General features: G+C 61.5%; 2 protein-coding genes across 3 annotated transcripts; both read left to right on the top strand.

The window, feature by feature from the left end:
- PPP1R1B (protein phosphatase 1 regulatory inhibitor subunit 1B) lies at positions 1-4,562 on the top strand. The gene is made up of 8 exons (XM_086864345.1): positions 1-175; positions 1,249-1,309; positions 1,797-1,819; positions 2,537-2,609; positions 2,700-2,807; positions 3,377-3,445; positions 3,903-4,049; positions 4,131-4,562. The coding sequence occupies exons 1-8, from the start codon at positions 95-97 to the stop codon at positions 4,217-4,219; spliced, it is 651 nt and encodes a 216-aa protein (XP_086720471.1). The 5' UTR covers positions 1-94; the 3' UTR covers positions 4,220-4,562.
- A 655-nt stretch (positions 4,563-5,217) lies between these two features.
- On the top strand, positions 5,218-25,734 carry STARD3 (StAR related lipid transfer domain containing 3). 2 transcript variants are annotated; one of them, XM_086864286.1, is made up of 15 exons: positions 5,218-5,327; positions 11,115-11,365; positions 14,145-14,222; positions 14,414-14,491; positions 14,583-14,636; positions 14,739-14,856; positions 15,869-15,964; positions 17,684-17,739; positions 18,396-18,488; positions 19,655-19,717; positions 20,652-20,747; positions 21,227-21,306; positions 21,639-21,743; positions 22,879-22,972; positions 24,850-25,734. In XM_086864286.1, the coding sequence occupies exons 1-15, from the start codon at positions 5,222-5,224 to the stop codon at positions 24,952-24,954; spliced, it is 1,473 nt and encodes a 490-aa protein (XP_086720412.1). In that variant the 5' UTR covers positions 5,218-5,221; the 3' UTR covers positions 24,955-25,734. The 2 variants fall into 2 exon arrangements, with proteins under 2 accessions (XP_086720412.1, XP_086720413.1); XM_086864287.1 differs by lacking the exon at positions 5,218-5,327 and adding an exon at positions 5,507-5,621.
- Positions 25,735-26,093: the final 359 nt, after the last annotated feature.

The raw sequence follows: 26,093 nt of genomic DNA, 5'->3' as shown, positions 1-26,093 counted from the left end.
ATTCCTCGCCGTACCGAGCCCCGGGTGCCACCGAACTCCGCTCGGTACCGGTGCCAGAGACCCCCCCCGGCTCCGGTGACTCCCGGCCAAGGCCATGGACCCCAAGGAGCGCAAGAAGATCCAGTTCTCCGTGCCGGCCCCCCCCAGCAACCTGGACCCCCGCGCCGTGGAGATGGTGAGGGCGGGGAGCGGGGACACCCCGGGGGTCCCTCCTCTCGGCCAGGGCCAAGCGCTGCCGGTGACCTCCGGGCACGGAGGGACCCCCGGGATGACCGTGTGGGACGGGAGGGGGACGCGGGAGAGCCGCAGGAGGGAGGCGGGGAAGGACGGGGACACTGGGGATGGGATGGGGACAGAGCGGGACAGGAGGGAGGGGATGGGACAAGGGGGATCGGAGGCGACAAGAGGGACGGGATGGGAGCGGGAGAGCAGAACGAGAGGGATCGGAGGGGACAGAGGGGACAAGGCAGGGGATGGGACAAGGGGGATCGGAGGGGACAAGAGGGACGGGATGGGAGCGGGAGAGCAGGACAAGAGGGATCGGAGGGGACAGAGGGGACAAGGCAGGGGATGGAAGGGACAGAGGGGACGGGGGGGATGCGTTGGGACAGATGGGATGGGACAAGGGGGAGGTGGGAGGGGACAGAGGGAGGGAGGGGATGGATCCGGGAGGAGATCGGAAGGGACAGAGGGGACAGCAGGGAGAGGATGGGACGGGCAGGGCGAGGGGGATCGGAGTGGGCAGGGAGGGACAGACCGGACGGGACTGCGTGGGGGACACCGAAAGGGACGGGAGGTGGGAGAGACGGGGACAGACGAGAGAGCTCCAAGGTCCCCGTGGAAGCTGCGTCCCGAGAAGGAAGAGTTGTGCCGGGGGACAGGGACAGGGACGGCACAGGAGAGCAGGGAAGGGATGAGACAGAGGACACAGATAAAGACAGAGTTGGGATGAAGGGGACGGGACACGCTGGGAGTCGGTGCAGCCACCCCCACGCGTTGTCCCTGATCCGAGGGGACGTCCCCAGCACACGCCGGACCCAGAGCCCCCGGGAGGAGCTGGTCTGGGGCTCTCATGGGGCTGGGACGCACTGAGGACACCCCGGGGACCCCGCGCCGGGTGGGCTCGTGGCCCTGCACCCACAGGCGCACACACGCTCACACACGTGCAGACACGTGTCCCTGGGGCGCAGGGCAGGGGACAGGGGGACCCGGGGCGTCCCCAGCCGGTGACACCCCGCTGTGCCCCAGATCCGCCGGCGGAGGCCCACGCCGGCCATGCTCTTCCAGCTCTCCGAACACTCCTCACCAGGTGAGCGGGGTACGGGCGGGACACGGGGCAGGGGATGTCCGGTGTAGGGACGGGAGGCGGTGGCAGGGATGGGACACGGTGTCTGTCACACGGTGTGGCATGTCTGGGATGGGACACGGTGTCTGTCATACACCGTGTGGCATGTCTGGGATGGGACACGGTGTCTGTCACACGGTGTGGCATGTCTGGGATGGGACACGGTGTCTGTCATACACCGTGTGGCATGTCTGGGACACGGTGGCAAGGAGGGGACGTGATGGGGGGTGGGATGTAGTGTCACCTGTGGAATGGGATGTTTGGGAAGCGAGACGGTGGCAGGGAGGGGACAGGGTGTCACATAAGGAAGGGGGTGGCAGGGAGGGGACGCGGGTCTCCGGCGGGCAGGGAAACCCCTGGAGGGGGGGTCCGAGGGTGGGTAGGGCCCTGTTCAGCTCCGCTCGGTGCCGGTGTCCCGCTCACCCTTCTCTCCCCGGCGCCGCTGACACAGAGGACGAGAATCTGCCCTACCAGGTGAGTGGGCGCCGGGACCCCCGCCACAGCCCCGCTCCCCCGTCCCTTGTCCCCCGGGGGGTTATCGGGGCCCAGCCCCGGCGCCCGGAGCTTATCGGCTCCTTCCCGGCACGGGCACACGGCGCCAGCGCCGGGGACGGGGACACGGGATGGGGACATGGAGCCGAGCCAGGCTGTGGAGTTTGGCCGCGGTGCAAACCAGCGCGTGACCGCGGCGGGGTCACCCCTCCAGTGTCCCCAGTACTGTGTCCCCAGTGCCACATCCCCATGGTGGGGTCCCGAATACAAGGTCTCCGTAACAGGGTCACCAACAGGCGAACCCCAAAATCACGGCCCCAAGGCAATGTCCCCATAGTGGGGACACCAATGCCACGTCCTCATGGCAGTGTCGCCTCAATGGGGGTCCCCAGCATAGGACCCCCATGACAGGGTCCCCATGGAGGGGTCCTCAGGACGGTGTCCCCAGTACCCCACCCCCAATGCGAGGTCCCCAACGCAGGGTCCCATCATGGTGTCCCCAACTCCGTGTCCCCAGTGCCACATCCCCTTAGCAGGATCCTCATTGCTGGGCATGGGGTGGGTGTCAGCCTTGGGTCCCCATCGCGAGACCCCCATCGCAGCCCCCCACCTCGCCGGGGGGGTTCCCGGCTCTCCCGGGGCCGCGGTGACCCCCGTGGGGACACCAGACCCCCCATCCCGACACCGCTCCCCCCGCAGCGCTCGGGCGAGGGCTGCCTGCTCAAACCAAAGAGGACCAACCCGTGTGCCTACACCCCGCCCTCGCTCAAAGGTACCGCCCGCGGGGGGCGCGGGGACAGCGGGGGGACTGGGGGGACACCCCGGTGCTCCCAGTGCCCCCCTGACACCGGCGTCTCCCCAGCGGTGCAGCGCATCGTGCAGTCCCACCTGGAGAGTGGCATGGGAGGGGGTGACAGCTCCGACGGGGAGCCCGATGACGGCTGCGACCCCGACAGTGCCCTCGAGTCTGGTGAGGGGGACGGGGGACGTGGGGATGGGGCTGCCGGAGCCCAGGGGACGAGGGGACATGGATGTCAGAGCCTGGGGAGCACAGGGACATTCTGGAGCCCGAGGGATGTGGGGATGTGGTGATGGGGCTGCTGGAATCTGGGGGATGGGGACATGGCACTGCCAGAGCCCAGGGGACCGGGCGACACTGGGGACACAGAGACAAGGATGGCGGAGCCGAGGGGATGTGGGGACAAAGGAACAGGGCTTCTGGAGCCCAGAGAACGTGGGGATAGGGTTGCTGGAGCTTGGGACTGGAGTCGTTATCCCATGTCTTCGGGGACGAGGCGTGTGCCGGGGCTGGCACACGGACTGGCTGCTGCCTGTCCCTGCTGCCGGTGCTTCTTGTCCCCCCTGCCCTCTCCGGGCACCACGTCCCCCCGCCGGGCCGTGTCCCCGTCCCCCGCGGGGCCGGGTGACGCCAGCCGGACCCCCGGCCGCTGTCTGACGCGGCAGTGCCCGGTCCCGGCGGGGCCCCGGTGCCGCGCGTGCCTCGCGGTGCCCCGGCCTCATCGACCCCCGCCCGGGCAGCCCCGGGGAGCCAGGGCAGAGCCGAGCGCAGCTACTTCCCCGCCGGGCTCAAGGCGCACAAGCGGAAAGGTAACGGGATGGGGACGGGGGGTGGCGGAGGGATGGGGATGGGGACAGGGAGGGCAGGATGGGGATGGATGGGGGTGACGGGGGGACAGGGACAGCGGGGGATGGGGACAGCCGGAACATAGGGACAGTGGGAGGAACGGGGATGGCAGGGGGACAGACGGAGTGGAGGTGATGGCGGAGAGACAGAGGTGGCAGGAGGATGGGGACAGTGAAGGGACGGGATGGGGAAGGATCTGGGGGCGGTGGGAGGATTGGGACAGCAGGACAGGGATGGCAGAAGGATGGGGATGAAGGGGACACGGGGACATCGAGGGGACGTGGCTGCTCCCTCGCCCGCTGCATCCCCTCGCCTGGGGATGCCGGGCGGGCACCGGGGCTTGGGGTCGCGTCCCCCCCGCGCCTCAGCGGGGTCACCTCACGCTGTGGGTCCCTGAGGCCACCGTGCTGTCCCCTCCAGGCGGACAGAAGGTGTCCTTCGCCGGCGGCATCGACGAGCGCGAGGAGGACCTGAAGTCGCTGACGGTGTCAGAGATCCCCGAGGACCCCGAGGGAGCGGAGGGTGACGAGGAAGAGCCGGGGCAGGAGCAGGACGGTGGCACCGGGGGTACGTGGGCCGTCACCCCCTTGTCCCCGCCTGTCCCCGGTGCCACCGCGCCCGGCGCTGACGCCCCGTTTGTGTCCCCAGAGCGGCGACACGTTGGCTTCGCCGAGGTGCCCTCGCGCCCCATCGGCACCGAGCGCCACTCGCCCACCTTCCCGCTGGGCACCAGTTAGCTGGCACCGGGCACCGGGCACCGGCCCCCCGGCCCCCCCGGCCCCCGCAGCTTCGCCTGTGCCCCCCGGCTGCCCCCCGCCCGCTGCCTGCGCTTCGTCTGCCGTGTGCCATGTGCCGTGCGCCATGTGCCGTGTGCCGCGCCATGCTGGGCCGCGCCGGGACACGTCGGGACCCCCGGCCACGGCCGCCCCCTCCCCACGGGCCTCGTTGCCCCCCCGGCTGCCGGCGCAGGAGCCGGGGATGGGACCCCCGGGCGCTGGTGGGGTCTGGGCCCCCCCTGGCTGCTGCCCCCCGGCCCCAACCGAGCAGAGCCCCCTGCCCGCAATAAACGGCTGTACAGAGGCTGGAGCGTGTTTGGGGGGGCTGCGGCCATGGGGGGCTGCGGGCTCTGAGCCCCTTCGGGGGGAGGGGGGTTCTGGCCCTTGCTGGGGGGGTGACAGACTGGGAGGGTGGGGGTCTGCGGGCCGGAGCAGGAGATGTGGGACAGGGCCACGGGACACCCCGTGAATCCCCCTCTCTCACAGGAGAATGGTTTGTCCCTCGCCCCACTGATTCCCCCCATGTGCGGAATGGTGTCTCCCAGCCCCATGGATACTCCCCTACCACGGAATGGTCTCTCCCAACCCCATGGTCACCCCCCACTGGAGAATGGTCTCTCCCAGACCCATTGGCACACCCCCAAAGGGGGGGAATGATCTCTCCCTTGCTCGCCCCACACACGGGGAGTGGCATTGCCTTCACCCCACTGATTCCGCATTTTGGAATGGTCTCTCCCAGCCCTACTGATTCCACCTCCCACCAGGAATGGTCCTTCCCAGCTCCACTGATCCCCCCCGCATAGGAAATGGTCTCTCCCAGTCATAGTGATTCCCCCTCCCGCGGGTAACGGTGGTTCCCAGCCCCACTGATTCCCCCTCCCGCTGTGAATGGTCTCTCCCAGCCCCACTGCTCCCCCCCTGCTGCGGTGAATGGTCTGTCCCCGGCTCCCCCCGCGGCCGGCGATGGTCGGTGCCGGCGCAGCCTCGCTCTGGGGTTTCCCTTCCGGGGTCAGAGGTGGCGGCGGGCCCGGAAGCGGCGCCCGGCGGGACTCGGAGCCGGCACCGGGAGGTACCGGGGGGGACACGCGGGGGCAGCCCAGGGGGCTCAGGTGCATCCCCGAGCCTGGGGCGGGCGGTGCCGGGCGGTGCGCGGACCCCCGTGCCTCAGCCTCGGTGGGGCCTCGGTGCCACTCCCGGGCCCGGGAGCGCAGCCGCCGGTGGGAGCGGGACGGGACAGCGCTGTCCCTGCGGGTCCTGAGCTCCGTCCCGCCTCAGAACGCCGTTACCGGGTTCGGCCCTACGGCTCCGGAGGCCTCGGGCAGCCCCGGGGGTGCAGTTGGGGCCCTCCCCGGAGAGTCCCCAGGTGAGCCCCGGGGGCCGGGACGGTCCCGTTATAACCCCCGGGCCCCGCTTCACGGGCGCTCCCGGCAGCGAGGCCCGAGGGGTGGCAATCGCTCCGCTCCGGGCGTCTTTCACCGGTGTCAGCTCCGGGAGGCTGCGGGGAACGGGAGCCCAGGACCGGGGGGTGTTTGGGGGGCTCTTTGGGGGGCTCGGGGGGCCCGAGAGGCTCTCGGGGGTCGGGGGCTCCGAGCTGGGTCTGTGCCGGGATCCCGGGCTCTTCCCGCTGCTCCGGGATGCCGGAAAAGCCCCCGGGCTTCGTTCGTGCCCTGCTCGAGGAAGGGCAACGCCGGCAGCACCCCGGGGACCCTTCTGCTGGGGGAGGGCAGCGTGAAACCCCTCCCTGGTTCCAAATCCCACCCCAAATCCAGCCCCACATCCCACCCCAAATCCAGCCCCACATCCCAAATCCAGCCCCACATCCCACCCCAAATCCAGCCCCACATCCCAAACCCAGCCCCACATCCCACCCCAAATCCAGCCCCACATCCCATCCCAAATCCAGCCCCACATCCCACCCCAAATCCAGCCCCACATCCCAAATCCAGCCCCACATCCCACCCCAAATCCAGCCCCACATCCCAAATCCAGCCCCACATCCCACCCCAAATCCAGCCCCACATCCCAAATCCAGTCCCACATCCCATCCCAAATCCAGCCCCACATCCCATCCCAAATCCAGCCCCACATCCCACCCCAAATCCAGCCCCACATCCCACCCCAAATCCAGCCCCACATCCCAAACCCAGCCCCACATCCCATCCCAAATCCAGCCCCACATCCCACCCCAAATCCAGCCCCACATCCCAAACCCAGCCCCACATCCCATCCCAAATCCAGCCCCACATCCCATCCCAAATCCAGCCCCACATCCCAAATCCAGCCCCACATCCCACCCCAAATCCAGCCCCACATCCCACCCCAAATCCAGCCCCACATCCCAAACCCAGCCCCACATCCCATCCCAAATCCAGCCCCACATCCCACCCCAAATCCAGCCCCACATCCCACCCCAAATCCAGCCCCACATCCCAAACCCAGCCCCACATCCCATCCCAAATCCAGCCCCACATCCCATCCCAAATCCAGCCCCACATCCCACCCCAAATCCAGCCCCACATCCCACCCCAAATCCCCTTGGGAATGGTCTTTCCCGACCCCCGGGGGGGGTCACAGCACGGGGGTCCCCAGCGCTGAAACCCCCGAATGTTGGGCTGGGCTGTGCCTCCTGCTGGCTTTGGGACACAGGGAGGAGAGCCCTAAATTTCACCCCAGAACCTCTGGAAATGAGGGAAAACACGGGATGCTGCAGGATCCCACAGCTGGCTCCAGGACAGAGCTGCTTTTCCTGAGGCTCTCCAAGTTTCGGTGCCAGGGGAGAACAGGCTCCCGGGGGTTTCGGTGTCCCCACTTTGCACTGAACCGAACTCCAGCGCTTTCCCAAAACCGCTCCTTCCCTTTTTTTGTGGATGGAGGTTCCGTGTCTGGTTTAATGTTGACCTTTTTTGCTGTTTTAAAGGGAAGCTCAGACTCCCCTTAGTGCCCAGAGCAACAGTTGGGGTCTCCATCCCTCTGGTTCTCCAGGTGTTCTCTCACCTGGCAACCTCCTCCCTCTGGAATATCCCACATTGATCCCGTGTCCTTTGCCCCTGGGATGGCTCGGGGGGCTGCAGGGGTTTTGGGGGTCCTGCTCTGGGTGTTCCCCGTTCCCGGGAGAGGGGACAGGAGAGGCGACAGGAGGAATTGTCACATGAGCTTGGGGGAAGCATGGGAGGAAGGAGAAGTGGTGTCACAGGGTGGGAAGATGGGTCATTAACGAGCAAACAGGGCTAACGAGGGGCTGGGGAAACAGGAAAGCAGCTCGGAGGGGGTGACACGGGGCTTGGGGGGCTGTGGTGGGGTTGGGACATGCCTTGGCACAGCCCCTGGGAATGTTCTGGTGGCCAATGTCCTGCTGGAACTGGGCTGACGGGGTTTTGGGGTGGTGGCACTGGGCTGTGGTGGCACTGAGCTGTGGTGGCACTGGGCTGACGGGGTTCTGGAGTGGTGGCACTGAGCTGTGGTGGCACTGGGTTACTGGTGGCACTGGGCTGTGGTGGCATAGGGCTGCTGGTGGCACTGGGCTGTGGTGGCACTGGGCTGTGGTGGCACTGGGCCATGGTGGCACTGGACTGACGGGGTTCTGGAGTGGTGGCACTGAGCTGTGGTGGCACTGGGCTGTGGTGGCACTGGGCCATGGTGGCACTGGACTGACGGGGTTCTGGAGTGGTGGCACTGAGCTGTGGTGGCACTGGGCTGTGGTGGCACTGGGCTGTGGTGGCACAGGGCTGCTGGTGGCACTGAGCTGTGGTGGCACTGGGCTGTGGTGGCACTGGGCTGACGGGGTTCTGGAGTGGTGGCACTGGGCTGTGGTGGCACTGGGCTGTGGTGGCACTGAGCTGTGGTGGCACTGAGCTGTGGTGGCACAGGGCTGCTGGTGGCACTGAGCTGTGGTGGCACAGGGCTGCTGGTGGCACTGGGCTGTAGTGGCACAGGGCTGCTGGTGGCACTGGGCTGACGGGGTTTTGCTGGGTGTTGGTGCTGACTATCAGATCAGGATTTCACCACCCGCCTCTCCTCTGCGTTTGTTTCCTGCTGGGATCTGCAGGATGTGGCATCACCCTCGTCCCTGCCACCCCTGCCACCTCCTAATCCCCAAACCAGGAGGTTTCCCCAGCAAAACTCCTTTCCCAGAGCCTCAAAATCCCCTTTTTTCAAGTCAGAGAAGCCCACAAGGGTCCCTGGAGTGTCCCTTGGGCTGTGATCTGTCTCCTGGGGTGTCCCTTGGGCTGTGATCTGTCACCTGGGGTGTTCCCCAGGCTGTCATCTGTCACCCAGAATGTCCCCTGGGCTGTCATTTGTCACCCAGGGTGTCCCTCAGGCTGTGATCTGTCACCTGGGATGTCCCCCAGGCTGTGGTTTGTCACCCAGGGTGTCCTCTGGGCTGTGATCTGTCACCCAGAGTGGCCCCCCCAGAAGTGTTTGTCCCTCGCTGGAGTGGAATCCTGGAATCATTTAGGCTGGAAAAGCCTTCCAGGATCATCAAGCCCTTAAACCCAGCATGACCATGTCACCCCACCCGTGTCCCCAAGTGCCACATCTGCACCTTTTTAGCATTCCAGGGATGGTGACTCCACCAATGCCTGGGCAGCCCCTTCCAGCGCCTGTCCGTCCTTTTGGAATAAATCCCCTGGTGTCCACCCTGACCCTCCTCTGGCACATCTTGAGGCCTTTTCCTCTCATCCCATCCCTCGTTCCCTGGGAGCAGAGAATGAGCCTGACCCCCTCCTTCCCAGCGCCTGGGCTGCCGGAGCGGGATGCGGAGGATGCTGGAATGCATAATGGAGCACTCAATAATTCATCTGTCACCCAGGAACAGCCACGTTTCTCCACATCCAGCCCCTGCTCCGAGCTCTCAGCTCCAGGGGAAGGAGGGGTGGGGGCTTGTCTGGGATCCAGGCATTCCTGCTCTGCCCCACAGCGCGGGTTCTCCCTCGGGAATTGGATGGTTTGGGAGGGGTGTGTGTCCAGAACAGCCTGAACCTCCTCGGGAAGGCTGGGATTGATGATGGATGAGCTGCACCAGGGTGCTCTGGTGCCGTGTCCTGCCGTGTCCTCGTGTCCTGCCATGTCCCAGCACCTCACCACGACCCCGCTCGGCCCCCCAGGATCGGGTCCCTGGAGCCTCTCTGGGTGATTTTAAAGCGCTGTGAAAGTTGGGGAGGAGCTGCCTAAGTGCAAAGTGCTGTTGGAGGGGAGGAGGAGGCGACAGCAGCCCCAACGGGGGGGGATTTATTATTTATCCCTCACAGATGTCCTTAACTTTTGTCACTTCGAGCCAGGCCCGGCGTGAGGAGCAGCTGATCCGAAGTGACAAGGATTCCAGCTCCTTCCCAAGTGCCTTTGAGAGGGACTAACGGGGATTTGACAGGAGTCCAGCTTTGTTTCCTTTCCAGCCCCGGCACTCCCCGGGGGTGGGATGCAAAAACCGCTGGTTCAGGGATCCAAACTGGCCCTAACTGCCCCAAATCGGACTGTGCTCCTGCAGGTGCTCCTGGAACACGCCTGGCTTCACATTCCTTGGGATTTCCACTTCCCACAGATCTGGCCACAAGCTGGTGACCTTTTTTCCGTGGGTGCTGCAGCCTCCTGGGTGTGACGAGTGGGATCTGTGTTGGGCAGACCTCGATGGGATCCCAGCAGGCACAGAACCGCTGGGGCAGGAGCTCACACCACGATCCAGGGTGGGATTTTTGGAGGCAAAACATCCTGGAGCGGGAGGATTTAGCAGGGAAGGAGTTTGTGGCTGTGCCGTTGCCGTGGGTGACAGATCCCTGGCCCGACCTGTTTTGGGATCCTCGTTCCGTGTTTGTCTCCCGCGTGCGCTCCCGTCACGCTCCCTTCCCACAGGGGCCTCCTTGTGCTGCGCTGACGGAGAGGAAAAATTTCAATACAATGCTTGGCACAGCTGCAGGAAAACAGCCCTGGCCTTCCAACACCTCACTCGTGCCGGGATCGTGTGCCCGGCACTGCCAGGCGGGGCTGGGACACGGAGCAGCTCCTTCCCTGCTGCCTCCTGATCCAGGGACATGGAGCAGCTCCTTCCCTGCTGCCCTTTTCCTGATCCAGGGACATGGAGCAGCTCCTTTCCTCCTTTCTCCTGATCCAGGGACACAGAGCAGCTCCTTCCCTGCTGCCCTTTTCCTGATCCAGGGACACGGAGCAGCTCCTTCCCTGCTGCCCTTTTCCTGATCCAGGGACATGGAGCAGCTCCTTTCCTCCTTCCTCCTGATCCAGGGATACAGAGCAGCTCCTTCCCTGCTGCCCTTTTCATCCAGGGACACGGAGCAGCTCCTTCCCTGCTGCCTCCTGCTGCTGTGCCTGGCCCAGGCATCAGCCCCAGGTTTTGTCCTGGCTGTGCAGGTTGGGATCTGTTCCAATGGGATGTCTGGCTCCCGAGGCTGTGCCTTCCCTGCAGAGGAAGGCTGTGAGGTGGCTCCATGATTTCAGGGAGTGCTCCCAAAACATCCTCAGACCCCTTTTCGTGTGTCCACAGTGTCCCCGTGGGGTTTGGGGCCCTTTTTTCTTCTTCCACAACATTTTCATGAGGTTTGCAGCTCCTTTCCCTGCTGCCTTGGCATCTCCGTGGTCCCTTTTCCTACTGCCATGGCATTAAATCCCATCCCCTGCCATGGGCAGGGACACCTTCCACTGTCCCAGGGTGCTCCAAGCTCCATCCAACCTGGCCTTGGACACTCCCAGGGACAGCCACGGCTTCTCTGAGCACCCTGGCCTGACCAGCCTCACAGGGAGGAATTTCTCCCTGGGATCTGATTTGCTCCTGGGATCGTGATCCCCAGAGCGGGGACAGGAGCAGGGGTGTGGCGAGGCCTGAGTGTCCCCTGCTGTGTCCCTGCAGGTGACGCTGCCGTGGCCGATGTCCCCGGAGGCCGGAGGATGAGCAAGCCCACGGACCTGCAGCACGACCTGGAACGCAGCCTGCCAGCCATCTCCTCCATCAGCTCCTCCTTCTCCCAGAGCCAGGGCTTCTCCCCGTACCTCTTCTGCCCTGAGAAGAGAAAAGCCATCTCGGATGTGAGGAGGACCTTCTGCCTCTTCGTCACCTTCGACCTGCTCTTCATCTCCCTGTTGTGGATCATCGAGCTGAATGTGAGTTGGAGGAAGCAAACCCGGGGAATCTTTGCCCTTTTTAAGCTCAGTTCCCTCCGTTAATTGCTGTGTTTCAGCACTCCCGGGACAGATCTTTGTTTGCTGTTCCCAGCGCTGGCCAAGGAGCCGCTGTTCTTTAGTGTAAACTAAAGTCCAGCTCGTTTCCTGCCCCGGGGCTTTGTTGGGGCTGTCCGGGGTTGTTAACACCGTCCCTTTGTGGTGCTGTAACGAGATCCAGGCCCTCTGCAATCACCAAGCTGAGCCAAATTCCCCTCCTGCTCCCCTGGCCTGACACAAAGCTGCTCCCTGGGTTTGCTGCTGACGTGTTCACAGATCAGCAGAGGAGCAGGGGAGGATCCTCCAGGGGTTTTGATCCCAAAATTCTGCTGCAAATCTCAGTTTTGGGAAGCTGGAGGTGCTGCTCCACCTCCCAAGGGATTGTTGAGGGGGATGTCAGTGGTTTGGTTTCCTCCGAAGCGACTCACAAGCTGCTGTGTTTGCTCTGTGTTGCAATAACAGGGAAAATCCAGTTTATTTACCTCAGTCCCACCGAGTCCAAATCCCTCCCTGGGCTATATTTTGTTTTTATTTTCCCTGAACTGGCCCTGGCTGGTTTCAGGTACTGCCTGTCCTCCCTTGGAGCACCCAGAGCAGAGATGAACAGATAGACCCTGAGCTCTGGCCTGCATTTATCAGCTGGATCCTGCTGCTCCCTCAGCAGCTCTTATCTCTGCCCTCCTTATCTCTGGGTGTCTGCACTTAAAAAACCATCCTGGCCAGCAGCTCCTCACCCTGCCCCGATCCCCCTGCTCCCCACCCTCCTTAGGAAAAGCCCTCTCCCAGCCAGCATTCCAGCCATGCCGACGGTGTCCTGCCTGCCCAGCTCGGACCCCGGCCCCCTGCCCTTGTCCCAGTCCTCTCTTGAGAGCTGCTGGAATTCCAGCCCCCAGGAGATAATCCTGGCTCGGTCACCAGGGTGATGCTGAGCGTGGGTCGTGCAGGTAGCCATTAATGAGTGACTAAGTGCTGATATTTGGGCCCCGAGCTGAGATGCTGCATATTTAAAGCCATTAGAGCAGCTTATTTGCCTGGTTATGAAGGTTTGATATCATGACTAATGCCTTTTTTTGATTCTTTTTTTTTTTTCTTACCCAACCGTTTCCTTCGCTGCGAGATAAGCCGAGCAAATTGCCCCTCGTTAAAAGCAAACCGTAATTGTGCAGGCTGGCTGCTCTCAGAGCCAGGGAGATGCCTCAGGTGGTTCATGTGCCTGGTGTACAGCCTGTGTTTAAGCTGAAAACACTCCCCAAAATCCATCACCCAGAGCTTTCCCTGTGTCTCCTCCTTCCTGCAGCATCCCATGGAGTCGGGGTGTGGGGATGAGGCTTTTGGTGGCCACTCAGCAAAGCTGGTCCAAGTCCTGTGGCCACAGCCCAGCTGGAGACACAGCCCAGCTTTGCCACACTCTTTTTGGCCCCTTTGTTGTATATTAAGCCCCATCCCAGACTGGGAGGAATCCCTTCCCATTCCTGCTCTGTTCTGCCCTTGGGGTGCCAGGACACCCCTCTGCCAGGGACTGGCACCCACCAACTCCTTCCTCACAGCCCATCCACCACAAACACCCCCCAAAATCCATCACCCAGAGCTTTCCCTGTGTCTCCTCCTTCCTGCAGCATCCCACGGAGCCAGGGAGGGGGGAGAGGCTCTCGATGGCCGCTCAGCAAAGCTGGTCCGAGTCCTGTGGCCACAGCCCAGCTTCACCCCCCTCTTTCTGCCTCCCTCTCCCTGGCTTTTAAGCCAGAGCCCTGACCCAGAGGGATCCTTTCCCAGTGGCTGCCCTTGGAGTGCCAGGACACCCTGGCTGCCAAGGACTGGCCCCAGACCCACCAGCTCGTTCCTCACAGCCCATCCAACAGCTGCCGGCTCCACCAGCTCCCGGCCAGCTGGGCCCCGTCCAAAGCCATAGCCTAAAGGTGAAGCATTTGTTCCAGTTACCTGAGCCCTCCACTTCCTCACAGACAGCCATTCCAGACGCCCAGGATTTATGGTGGCCAAAGCACCAGGGCTGTCAGAGCCTGGATTATCTCGGGATGAGTTTTTTTCCAGAGAGTGTTTTTGCCTCTCTCAGATTCCCCTCGCAGCCCGTGGTTGCGCATCCCCCTCTCCTCCCTCTTCCCCTTTGCCAGCACGTTTGATCCTGCTGCTTCCCTTCCTCCATCAGGTTTCCTGGAGCACTGCTGGGAGCTGTGGGAAGCCGGCTGGAGGGAGAAGGGACCCCTCAGAGCTTTGCATGAGGAGGATCCTTAAATCCCCCCAGGTCCTCAGTGACACCGAGAGCCCCCCACAGGAAGGTGTTCAGTGCCTTAGTGAAGGTTCCCGAGGAGCGTTTTTCCTGTTGTTTTCCTTTTTTTTTTTCCCTTTTCTCCTCCCATCTGCCACCTGGACGAGGTGGGCAGCAGTGGCAGCTTCACATCCAGGGGCTCCAGGCTGCGAGGAGCTGCTGGCACCACCAAGGATTTGGGATTTGGGTGTTGGAAACCTAAAGGTGTTTGATGTCCCTCCTGCCCCACCTCGTGTGGATCCCAGGGGGAAACATGGTGTGAATCCAGGCAGGAAATGTGCCATGGGATCCTCCCAGGTCCTGTGCTGGCCTGAGGGACCATTTGTATTCCAGGAGCATTCCCTGACCTGGCCATAACCCCGGGCACTGCTTAGCTCCTTCTCCCATGAGTTTCTTATCAGTGCACTCAACAGCTTCCTGCTTCCCTGTCTCCCTCAGACCAAGGAGGGCATCAAGGAGAACCTGAAGGATGAAATCATCAGCTACAAATTCAAGACCTCGTTCTTTGATATCTTTGTGAGTATCTCAGCCTCCCTGCAAGGCTCAGTGGGGCCGGGAGGGTCTGGGGTCTCCCCTTGCCCACCTCGGTGAGTCCCTCCTGCCGCAGCCTTGGCCCATCTGTTCCCCTGGCACCTGTCCCTGCCCTCCCAGCACCTGGCAGAGGGACAAGGGCAGTGACTGGTGTGGCTGGGTGTTTGTTGTTGCAGCTCTTGGCTCTGTTTCGCTTTCTTGTGCTGCTCTTGGGCTACGCCATCGTCCGCCTGCGCCACTGGTGGGTCATCGCGGTAAGGAGGCACTCCTGCCTTTCCTCTGGGGAGTTTTCCCTCTCCTCCTGGACTTCTCAGGGATCTGAGCTCTGTCCACTTATTTTTTCAGGTCACTACCCTGGTATCCAGTGCCTTCCTGATTGTAAAGGTCATCCTCTCCGAGGTCGGTTTCCCTGGGCTCGCAGGAAGTTGCTCTGTGATTTCTCAGTGCTGTTTTATTCCCTCTCTGGCTCATTCCCTGAGGTTTCTGCTTCTTCCCACACAGCTTCTGACCAAAGGGGCTTTTGGGTATTTACTTCCCATCGTCTCCTTTGTCATTGCTTGGCTGGAGACCTGGTTCCTGGATTTTAAAGTCCTAACTCAGGAAGCAGAAGAGGAACGATGTGAGTATTTTTGCTCCTCTCTGGTAGGAGCTGGACAAATCCAACCAGGCCTGGCAGCACCTTGATGTGACATTTCTGGAAAAGGGATCTCCAGCCTGGATGGGATGGGAAATGCCTGACTCAGTTCTGTTATGGTCAACAAGTCCCTTCAGGGGAAGAAAACACCAGATTATAAAAAGCATCTTTTAATTGAGGGCAGGAAAAATGTGCCAGATTTCCCAATGGCTGGGTCCTGCAGCCAGACGTGCTGGAGACAGAGCTGAGCTCTGCATGGGAGAAAGTGTTTGGAAACAGGGAGGCAAATGCCAGGCAGAGTGTTGGACTCCCTGTCCCTGATATCTGTGTTTGGATCTGGCTGCAGCCCTTTCCAGGAGGGCTGCTGGAGCCACAGACACATTCTGTGGCACAGGGTGAGTTATGGGGTGTGAAATTCTGCGACCTGTGGCCTCTGAGGTCACACTGAGCAGGGATTGGGGCTGACCTAATGCTTCACACATCACCCTTTAACTCCCAGGGTCCTTCTAGGGAGCTGGCCTGGATTAGCTGCCCATTCCTGCGGCGGCACGAGGAGCTTGTCCCTCTCCCAGGAGTCACCGCCTGGGAAGTGGCACCAAACTAAAAAGGGACATTTGTCAGGCAGGGCTCAGTCAGAAATGCTCTGACTGGAAAGCACCAGAGGATGTTTGGGTCTTGTAAGGAGGCTTTAAGATGAAAAATGATCAAGTGTTTAATGCCTCTATTGGATTAGGCTCAGGTTCCAAATTGCTTCCAGGGGAAGCTCTTATTTAATTAGATGCTTAATCGCCTTTGGATTATTTGACAGGCAGAAGAGCCCATTGATCTCCGGGGCAGATAAAACGTCTCAGACAAAAGATGAGGCAACAGGAGCTGAGGCTGGCTGGTGTCAGTGGGAAAAGACATGGGGAAAACGTGGGAAAAACGAGAGGGTGTTTTGGCAGGGCTGCGCTCCCAGAACCTGCCAGGTGTTAAATCCTCATGCTCCCATTTCCAGGGTTCCTGGCAGCCCAGGCTGCAGCCTCGAGGCCACTGCTGTACCCCCGAGCCCTCTCCGAGGGACAGTTCTACTCCCCACCCGAGTCCTTCGCAGGTAAGGTCACCTGTGCCATCACCTTGCTTCCCGTGCTCATCCCACCATGGAATTCCTCACCTCCATCCTCTCTTCCCCGAGCTCTGCCTCATTATCCCAACCCTTGGCAGAGCCTCCAAGAACTGACACTGCAAAACAGAGTCCCCTCTGCCCTCTCTGTGCCTGCAGCTGGGCAGGGGTGGCACTGCCACACTGCCCACACGACACCTTTTTATCGGAGCCGCCCTCACCCCTGCGAGCCGGGCTGCAGCTCCGTGGGGAACCAGAGCCTTGTGGGGGCTTGGGATTAAATCCTCTGAGCTGTGTGCTTGGAAAACGTTGCCCTAGGGTGGGGGCACGGGGCTGGGTGTCACAGGCAGGTGAGGGTAAGGGCTGGTGGCACGTCACTGCCCCGTGCCAGCACTGGAGAGCTGCTGGCGTGGGAGTGGGGACATCTCAGCTGGAGTGTCCTGGTGTAGCTGACACCCAGAACAAGCTCAGCTCCCTGGAACACTGTTCCTGGTGTAGCTGACACAGGGATGAGCTCAGCCCCCTGGAACACTGTTCCTGGTGTAGCTGACACAGGGATGAGCTGAGCCCTCTGGAACATTGTTCCTGGTGTAGCTGACACAGGATAAGCTCAGCCCTCTGGAACACTTTTCCCAGTGTAGCTGACACCCAGAACAAGCTCAGCTCCCTGGAATATTGTTCCTGGTGTAGCTGACACCCAGGATGAGCCCCGCTCTCCAGAGCAGTTGTCCCAGTGTAGCTGACACCCAGGACAAGCTCAGCCCTCTGGATCACTTTTCCTGGTGTAGCTGACACAGGGATGAGCCCAGCTCTCTGGAACACTTTTTCCAGTGTAGCTGACACCCAGGATGAGCTCAGCCCCCTGGAACACTGTTCCTGGTACAGCTGACACCCAGAACAAGCTCAGCCCCCTGGAACACTGTTCCTGGTACAGCTGACACCCAGGATGAGCTCAGCCCTCTGGAACACTGTTCCTGGTACAGCTGACACCCAGGATGAGCTCAGCCCTCTGGAACACTGTTCCTGGTACAGCTGACACCCAGGATGAGCTCAGCCCTCTGGAACACTGTTCCTGGTACAGCTGACACCCAGGATGAGCTCAGCCCCCTGGAACACTGTTCCTGGTACAGCTGACACGCAGGATGAGCTCAGCCCTCTGGAACACTGTTCCTGGTACAGCTGACACCCAGGATGAGCTCAGCCCTCTGGAACACTGTTCCTGGTACAGCTGACACCCAGGATGAGCTCAGCCCCCTGGAACACTGTTCCTGGTACAGCTGACACCCAGAACAAGCTCAGCCCCCTGGAACACTGTTCCTGGTACAGCTGACACCCAGGATGAGCTCAGCCCCCTGGAACACTGTTCCTGGTACAGCTGACACGCAGGATGAGCTCAGCCCTCTGGAACACTGTTCCTGGTACAGCTGACACCCAGGATGAGCTCAGCCCTCTGGAACTCTGTTCCTGGTACAGCTGACACCCAGGATGAGCTCAGCCCCCTGGAACACTGTTCCTGGTGTAGCTGACACCCAGGATGAGCTCAGCCCTCTGGAGAGCCAAGCAGGTGCTCAGGGAGACAGGGCCAGAGTCACCCTCAGCCCTTCCTGTTGGACGAGGGACAGGGATCAGACACTGTCCCCCAGGAGAAGGGAGGGAGGTGGTACTGCTGGGGTGTTCATTAACTGTGAGTTAATTGGTGCTTCCCCATAGGCTCAGACAACGAGTCTGATGAGGAAGGCGTGGGGAGGAAGGCCTTGACAACTCAGGTAAACAGGGCCTGGCCCTGCCTTCAGCTCCAGGCTGATTTGGGGCTCTGGGAGTCTCCCCAGCCTTGTGGTCCCATCAGGTTCTGCTGCCCCCCAATCCAGACCCCTCAGCTCTGTGTGGCTGAGCCTGCTCTGAGCCCCCCACTTCCATCCCACTTCCCCAGAGCTGTGTGCTCTTCCCTGCAGCATCCCACAGGGATGTGCTCTGGCTCTGCTCCTGCCTGTCCCTCTCCATTCCCCCTTCCATGGTCTCATTCAGGGACGGGCTCACCTCACCTGTCCCCATGGCCTGAGGCCTCGACCTCCCCAAAACCCGGCTGGGCACAGGCTTTGTGCCCTTTTCCGAGAGATCCTGCTCATGTTCAGCCCCAGTTCTGGCTCCTTCAGGAAGGAAGCTGCACATCCCAGAGCCCTTTTCCTGCTGGAAGCTCTCCTGCTAAGGCGGGAGCCGCCGGGAGCAGCTGGTGTGTGGATCCAAGCCAGGGCGGGGAGCGTGACTTGGAGCTCCAAAATGAGGCCTCTGTGACCCAAATTAAGAGATTTCTGATCCCCTTTCCCTCTGCCAGCCCAGGGAGGGGGGAGCAGCCTCACACAAACACACACACTCCTCAAGCTTCCTGCACGCCCAGCTAATGAAATCCTCCCTTCTTTCCCAGGAAAAGGAGTATGTCCGACAAGGCAAAGAGGCCATGGAGGTTGTGGACCAAATCCTCGCCCAGGAGGAGAACTGGAAGTTCGAGAAAAACAATGCAAGTGTGGTTTTTCCTCCCCAGCTGGCAGAGGGCATGGATGGCTTAGCAAAAACCGGGACAAACGAGGCTTTGGAAACCTCATTGCGCCATGAAAAATTAACAAGCGTTACAATTACCTGATTGAATTAGGAATCTATTCCAGTTCAGTTAAATGTAAAATCCCCTCTTATTTAATTAGACGTTTAATTGCCTTGCAGTTTGTCAGGAGAGGGTCCTTCCCTCCTCCCTGTGTCCGGAGAGTGGGATGGGGCCGGCTCACCTTTGGGATGCAGAGCCATGGGAAAGAGCAGAGGAATGCTGATCCCACAGCCCTGCCCTTGCTCCATGGCCAGGTGCCTTTGAGCCAATCTGGGCTCTTGGCCCGTGTGGGGCACTGACTGCTCATCCCACCCCTAAAGCCACCGGTGTCCCCCTTCCCCAGCACCTGCAACCTGGGTGGGTGCTGGGGTGTAAATTTGGGATGTGGCTCTGCCTACTCCAGGCTTTTCTGGGGTGCACAGAGCTCTTTTCTCTCCCTGAAGAGCAGACAGAGAGAGGAGGGGGGGGTTTGCCCCCCAAAGCCAACCTTGTTTCAGGAGGTTGAAACACGACTGGGGCAGGGGGTGCGAATCCTGCAAACTGCTGTCTCATCTGGTGTTTCAAATTCCCCTGTCAAGTGATCCTTTGTCTGATGCCAAACTAGCTGGGCAGATTGTTTTCTTTTTCCAAAGGGGGATGGATTTAAATAGACTAATCAGAGTTTAACACAGGGCTAACGATGAAAGGTTTTCATCTGCCCATCCCTGGCCCCTCCGGGGAGGGCTCCTCTCGGCCCTGGGTAACACCAGCAGCGCTGGCAGCGAACCCCCTTCGCACCCCGGTGCTGCCACAAAGAGAATGTGACCTTGACGTGGGGTTTGCAGCCTGGCACGGGGCGGATTCTTTTTCTGTCTCATCCCTGCTGCCTCTCTGGATATTGTTTTGTTGATGGAAATTTAGGCATGGCCAGCTGAAACGTGCTGGGGGCGGTTTTGGAGCTGAGGTCGCTGCCTTTGTGTGGGGGGCAGGGGGTGGTTGGGGGCTGCAGGGGGTGACAGGAGCCTCAGAGTTTTAGCAAACTTCAACCCTAAATAGAAACAATCCCTTTCACTGGTAAAAATACAACTTTCTCATCTCTTGCACAGGACTTTGGTGATGTTGTTTACACTTTTGAAATCCCTTTCCACGGCAAGATCTTTATTTTAAAGGTAAGAACATCCTTGGGCCGATTTCCTTGGTCTCTTTGGCACGGGGCAAGACCCACAGCTCAGCTTTCAGGACAGCTCAGGCTGCAGAACACGCTCCCTGTGCTTGAGATAGATGAACAGCACCAGGGAATCTCTCCAGGAAAACCCCTTGGCCAGCAGACAAACTCCCCAGTAAATATCCAAAGCCCCAGACTCTGCTGGTAGAATCGGGAGCAGGTGACTGCAAGACTCGCTTCCAACCCCAGCATCTCGGACTAATCTGACCAAGGAGGCTAATTGGAACTAATTGCCAGCGAGGCCAGGGCTGGGCGTGTGTCTGCTGCTGCCTGGCATCGGGCAGAGCCGCTCGGAAGTGCCGTGCTCCGTGCCCTCTCCCAAGCTGGAGCGGCTTGGCCGGGAACCACGCTTTAATGAAGCGTCGGTGCTGCCGTGGCTTTTCTTTGTTCCAGTGCATATGTTGCCTCGCTGGCAGGAGCTGCCAGTGGAGCAGCTCTGTGTTCACCAGCTAAAGCTGGATGGTCCCACTTTGCTGCGTTAACCATTCGCCTCCGAAGATCCCCGCTCCCCTGGGGGCTGGGGGGGAATGGAATGGATGCTGTGTGTGCTGGAGCTTGGGAAAAAAAAAAACAAAAAAAAAACAGTCAAAAATGCAGCTTCCTGAAAAAATGGTGCTCAGGGAGCTGCTGAGGGTGGGAGAGGGGCAGACAGACAGGCCGAGCTCAGCAATTCCCAAATCCCGAGGTCTGTGTGCCCTGGGAGCACTGGCACAGAGGGGTGACAGCCTTGGCTTTGCATGCAGGGGAGCCAGGCCGGCCTCACCCTTCCCCTCCCCTCTGATCCCACTTGTGCTTTGTGTTTTCCCCTGTTTTTCTTAAAAATAATCTCCCCCAAGGGGAGCAGAGGGGCTGGCTGACTGCTCTGGCTCTGTCCTCAGGCTTTCCTGCAGTGCTCTCCTGAAATGGTTTACCAGGAGGTGATTCTGCAGCCCGAGAAGATGATCCTGTGGAACAGAACAGTGGCAGCTTGCCAGGTGAGCGTGCCGGACAAAGATGGCTTAATCACAGGAGCTCCTTGGAGCGGAGAGCTGGAGCTTCCCCATCCAACACGGGCTGCTGGCGGTGCTGGAGCCGAGCTGGGTCCCAGTCATCGAGGCGTTAAATCTCCGCCGCTCATCCGTGCGCTCCGCGCGCTCCGCGGCAGCCGGCTGCACGCCTGTGCCCGGCCAAGAGCCCCAGAGGTGGGCAGGGACAGGGGCCAGGGCTGAGCCAAACCTGCCTCTGCCTGGTGGGAGGGTCTGGGGCTCGTGGAAGGGAGCTGGAGGTGACACCTGTGCCCCCGAAAAACTCAGGAGATGAACCCGTGCTCATCGCCCTCCGCCCCAAAAGACCCTCTGGTCTGATCCTGGTGTTGATTTGGGGAGGGGCTGTGTCCTCCTGCCACGTGCAGGCTTGGAGGCACAACCTGAGCAAATCTCCCTTCTCTTTTATTTCTTCCCCTGCCCTTCCCCAGATCTTGCAGCGGATTGAGGACAACACGATCGTCTCGTACGACGTGGCGGCCGGAGCTGCCGGCGGGGTGGTGTCCCCAAGGTCAGTTCATCCCACACTGCCCCTAAACACCCCCCAAACCACGGGGACACCCCTCTAGGGCACTGGGAATGCTCTGGGCTGCTGGGAGCTCTGCTTGGCCCTGCAGGTAACGCTCCCAAGGGTGAGCAGCCCCTGAAATTTCCTCCAGGCACTCCTGACAGGACTCTCAGAGCTCCAAACCTCGGTCAGTCGGGCTCCCCGATCTCGAGGCTTGGCTTTGTGCTTTGTCCCTGTGTTGACACAGCCCTGCCACAGCCTCTCCCAGCAGTCCAGAGAGCAGGATCTGCCCCCTCCACACCCCAGGTGTGTTTTTAAGCTCTTCCTTTGCACAGGGATTTTGTGAACGTGCGTCGGATCGAGAGGAGGAGAGACAGGTACGTTTCCTCAGGGATGTCGACCACGCACAGCCTGAAGCCTCCGCTCTCCAAGTACGTCAGGTGAGAGGCAGGTGCTGTTTTTTTAGCTGGGATCACGCTCTCCTCCAGAGCTTCGAGGCAAAGAGCCACTTAACTGCAAGCCCTGCTGCCTTCCTGGCAGGATTTGCAGGAAGCTGAGCTATTTGTGGAGCTTCCCTTGTTCGTCTCCCTTTGTTCAAGAAACTCTCTCTGCACTGTCAGCGGTGCTGGGGCGTTTCCCAGCTTGGGGGAGTGGAGGTGCTGACCAGTAACAGCAGCAGCCCCATCCCAGCCCTACATCCTGTTTATGTAACAGTTCATTCCCAAACAGGGATTTCTGAGGGGCAGTAAACAGCTGGCTGTGGCTCCGAGCCTCTCACATGCCTTTTGCTCCTCGTAAACCGCTCGCTCACCGAATTTGAGGCACTGAGGGATGAAACGAGGATGGAGCAGCTCCCAAAAATCTCAGCAGGGCTTTGGCCTCTCCCCTTCCCAAGGGACAGGCTGGTGATGGATCCCGGCGGGGTCGGGCTCACCAGACAAGGACTCCTTGTTCCTGCCGGGGCCCAGCTGTGCCGCCGCGCACTCCGGCTTCGGTTTTCTCAATAATCTGGTTAAAGTAATTGACATTTTATCTCAGAGCCCTTGGAGCTGCCTCAGTCTATTTAGGAACTGGGGACTTCAAGGCCTGGAAAAATCCTTTAACGAAGGCACACAGCAAAAATAGCGTGTTCTGAAGAGGGAAGGGAAATCTGTATTTGGGCTGCGTGTGCACAGCTCCCGTCTCAGAGACGGATCAGATGGTGCCGGGAAGGATCTGGGGGCTGGAGTGACAAGTGCTGAGCCTGTCCTGAGCACACAGAGCTTCCTGGGACCTTTTGTTTGTACCCAGGGAAAGCTTCCCATGGGGAACAGCTGGCAGGATCCAGAGGCAGAGCTGCTGCTACAGCGGCGGCCCTGGCACCGGCGCTGCCAAGGCACCTGTGGGAAAGCTGCCCTGCCGTGCTGGCTTGTGTGCCTGGAGCCAAGGCACACACCTTCCCGGGCTCCCAGCATCTGCTCCTGCCCCACTGGGCTCTGGCCTTTGCTGCCAGGCTCAGCTCCATGCGGTGCATCCCAGAATCCCAGCCAGAATTCCAGCCTGGCTCTGCCTGACCCGCTTGGCTTTCCTCCGCAGGGGTGAGAACGGACCTGGGGGATTCATCGTCCTGAAATGTCCCAGCAATGCCAAGGTCTGCACCTTCATCTGGATTCTCAACACGGATCTGAAGGTAAAGGCAGCTCCTGTCCCCAGCACAGCTCTCCCCTCTCCCCAGCAGCCCCAGGCCCTGCTCCCAGATCCCGCAGCCACAGAAGCGTCCCCTCAGCAAGCACTGCCCTGAAGGGACTCAGGTTTGGCAGGTGGGGGTTAAACCACTCCAAAATCCTCCTCCTTTCCCAGTGGGAGTTTGGGAAGCTCTTCCTTAACCTGGGAGCTCTTCCTTATTTAAGATCTCACTTAAGGGTTTCACCTGTGAGTGCAGGACTGGGGGGAGAGGGAGTTTTTATCCTCACTGCTGACCAACACCAGTTCGAGGCACGGCAAGTTTTGTGCCTGCTCACTCCCGGGACACACTCCCGAGGGGCAACTCCCTTCTCCCGACCCCATCCACCCCACATCCCCCCCCGGGGGAGCGAGCTGCCGCGGCTCCGGAGCTATTTGCGGAGCTGCGTGTCCTTGCCGATGTCCCGGACAAAAGGCAGCGCACGGAGGGACCGGGATGGGGCGGATGCGGGAGCGGGAGCGGAGCTGGCCCCGTTCCTTCCTCCGCGGAAGGTTGACGTGGTAACGGCGCTGCCGCAGCAGCACAAAGGCTCCATTCATCCCTCGGCTGTGCTGCAGCGCTGCAGCCCCCTCCTCTCCCCTCCCACGGCCCCCTCCCCTCCCCCAGAGCCCAGCGTCTCCTGCCTGGCTTGCCAAACGCTTCGGGAAAGCTTTGGGGAAGCGCCGGGATGGAGCAGAGCGTGCCCATCCCGCCCCGTTGTGCCAGGGATGTGTTTTCCCTTTTGTGGGTCTGGCACCCGTCGCGGGCAGGTTTTGGGGAACGAACCCCCCGTGCTGGGCTCGCAAAGAAAAGAGGTTTCTTGTGTTATCCCGGGCCCGGCCCCGCCTCTGCCGTGCAAGGAATGCCGAGCTATTAATAACCCCCAACTGCTCCCACCGCCTTCCCCAGGGGCTCTGCCAGCGCCCGGACCCCCTCGGCAGCTCCTCGCTCTTCCCTTTGGCCCTGGACGGGTATTTATAGCCCATGGCTCATCCCTTCCTGCTCCTCGGGGGAGGGAGGATTCCACACGTGTGTGTGTTTGGGTCCGGGCTGAAACAGCCCCAGGAGCGGCGGCCTCCAACTTTTCCTGCCCCTGTGCCCGAGGGAAAACCCACTCCAGGAAAAGCTGTGTGCTGGACTACCCCAGTCCCGGGGGAGGAGAGCGTCCTGTGCCTGCCTGACCCTCAGGATAGCTCCACTCATCCCTCCGTGCCTCTGGAGCCGTTCCCAGCCCTGCCTCAGCTCCCTGCCCCCCCAGAGACAAGGATTATTATTTTTTCATGGATCTCCCACCACGGAGCCGAGGCCGAGGCGGGTGGGGGGGGGTGAGTCGTGCAGGGCTTTTTTAGAGAAATCCAACCACGTTGCGGTTCCTCCCCCGGATGGAAGCTCCCCAAGAGCCGCAGCTCCGCGCAGCGGTGCTCCTGCATCCCTGGATCCCTCTGGGGTGGGATGGGATAGGGGCAGACCCCAGCTCCAACCCCCATTCATGGCTTCTGCACCCCTGGGATGGGATGGGGCACAGCCCCCAGCCCTAATTTCTCCAGGGCAGGTTGGGTGCAGCCCCCAGCCCCAAATCCTCATGTCCTTGGAACACCCTGGAATGGGATGAGACCGACCACCAGCCTCGTTTGTGTGTCCCTGGAACCTTCCAGAATGGAATGGGGGCAGCCCCCAGCCCCAACCCCCTCACTGATGTCCTTGGAACCCTCCAGAATGGGATGGGGGCAGCCCTGGTTGATGGCCCTGTATCCCCATCCCTGGAGCCTCCCAGGGCGGGATGGGGGCAGCTCCCAGCTCCAAACCGTCCCTCCTGTCCCCGTGTCCCTGTCCTGTGTCCCCAGGGTCGCCTGCCCCGCTACCTGATCCACCAGAGCCTGGCTGCCACCATGTTCGAGTTCTCCTTCCACCTGCGCCAGCGCGTGGCCGAGCTCTGCTCCAAGCCCTGAGGACATTCCAGAGCCCTCTGTGCTCTGTGGGGATGGGGACAGGACCCTGCACCCCCCCAGGGAGGGGTCCCCCCACTACCAGCCATGGGCTGAGGCCAGGGGGGCTCAGCCCCTCCTCCCACCACGGTTGCCCTCGGTGGGGATCCAGGACCCGACTGTTCCGTGCCAAATCCCTGCCCCCGCCCCTCCCCACGGATGGGCTGGGGGCTCAGCTGGCACCCCCAGATTCCTGTTGCTGCGCCCCAATTCTGTGAGGAAGAGGGGACAGAGGTGGTGGCCATGTCAGTGAGGGCTCAGCTGAGCCCCGGGCCGGGCTCTGCCCCTCCACCAGCAGCTGAAGTTTGTGCCCCCCCCACACCCACGGTGACCCCGGGGCTGTGCCCCCCCACCCTGGGGACAATGCTGGGGACCCCAAAAACCTCCCCTTGGCGCTGGCCGAGCCCCCTCCTCCTTCCCAAACCTGCAGCTCCTGGCGGAGCCAGCGCGGGATTTGCCTTAAGCAGAGACTCGGATCCTTTTTTGGGGGTGTTGTGGGGGGTGTTGGGGGCGGGGGGCGCGGGGGCGACTGCGGTTTCTCTACCTGTGAGCGCCGTGTGCTGCTCTAAAAACAGCAGCAGCAGCAGCAGCAGCGCGGGGCCGCCCGCACGCGGGGGCTGCGCTGCGGGAGGGGGGCACCCACAGCCCCCCCCGAGCTCTCTGCACCCCCCCGGGGGCCTGGGGGGGGTCCGGACCACCCCCCCCAATCTGTGGGGGCTGAATTAAAGCCTTGCACTGTTTGCAGCTCCGTGTCACCCGTGTGCCCTTTGTCACCAGTGAATGGAAGGGGTGGGGGCAGGTGTGGGGCTGGGGTCACCCTGAGGACCCCCCCCAGCGCCAAAGGATGGGGGTCTCCAGGCTCCTTGTGCCACTGGGTGTGGGTGGCACTGTCCCTCACCCCGTGGTGGCAGCGGCAGCTCCATCACCTGGAGTATTTCTGTCTGCACCAGCTGTCCCCAGTGCCCTGGGTTCATCCCCTGGGGTGGGACCCCCACGCCTGGGGACAGCTGGGGGGGCTGGAGCCCCTCGTCCTCTCTGTCCCCAGCCTCATCCCCGTGAGCCTTGTGTCACGGGCACCCGGCTGTTGGCCCTACAAACAGCCC

The sequence above is a fragment of the Cyanistes caeruleus genome, chromosome 27 (genome assembly GCF_971803275.1).
Source record: "Cyanistes caeruleus chromosome 27, bCyaCae1.hap1.1, whole genome shotgun sequence".
Classification (NCBI taxonomy): Eukaryota; Metazoa; Chordata; class Aves; order Passeriformes; family Paridae; genus Cyanistes; species Cyanistes caeruleus.
This window is presented reverse-complemented; position numbering and strand designations above follow the sequence as displayed.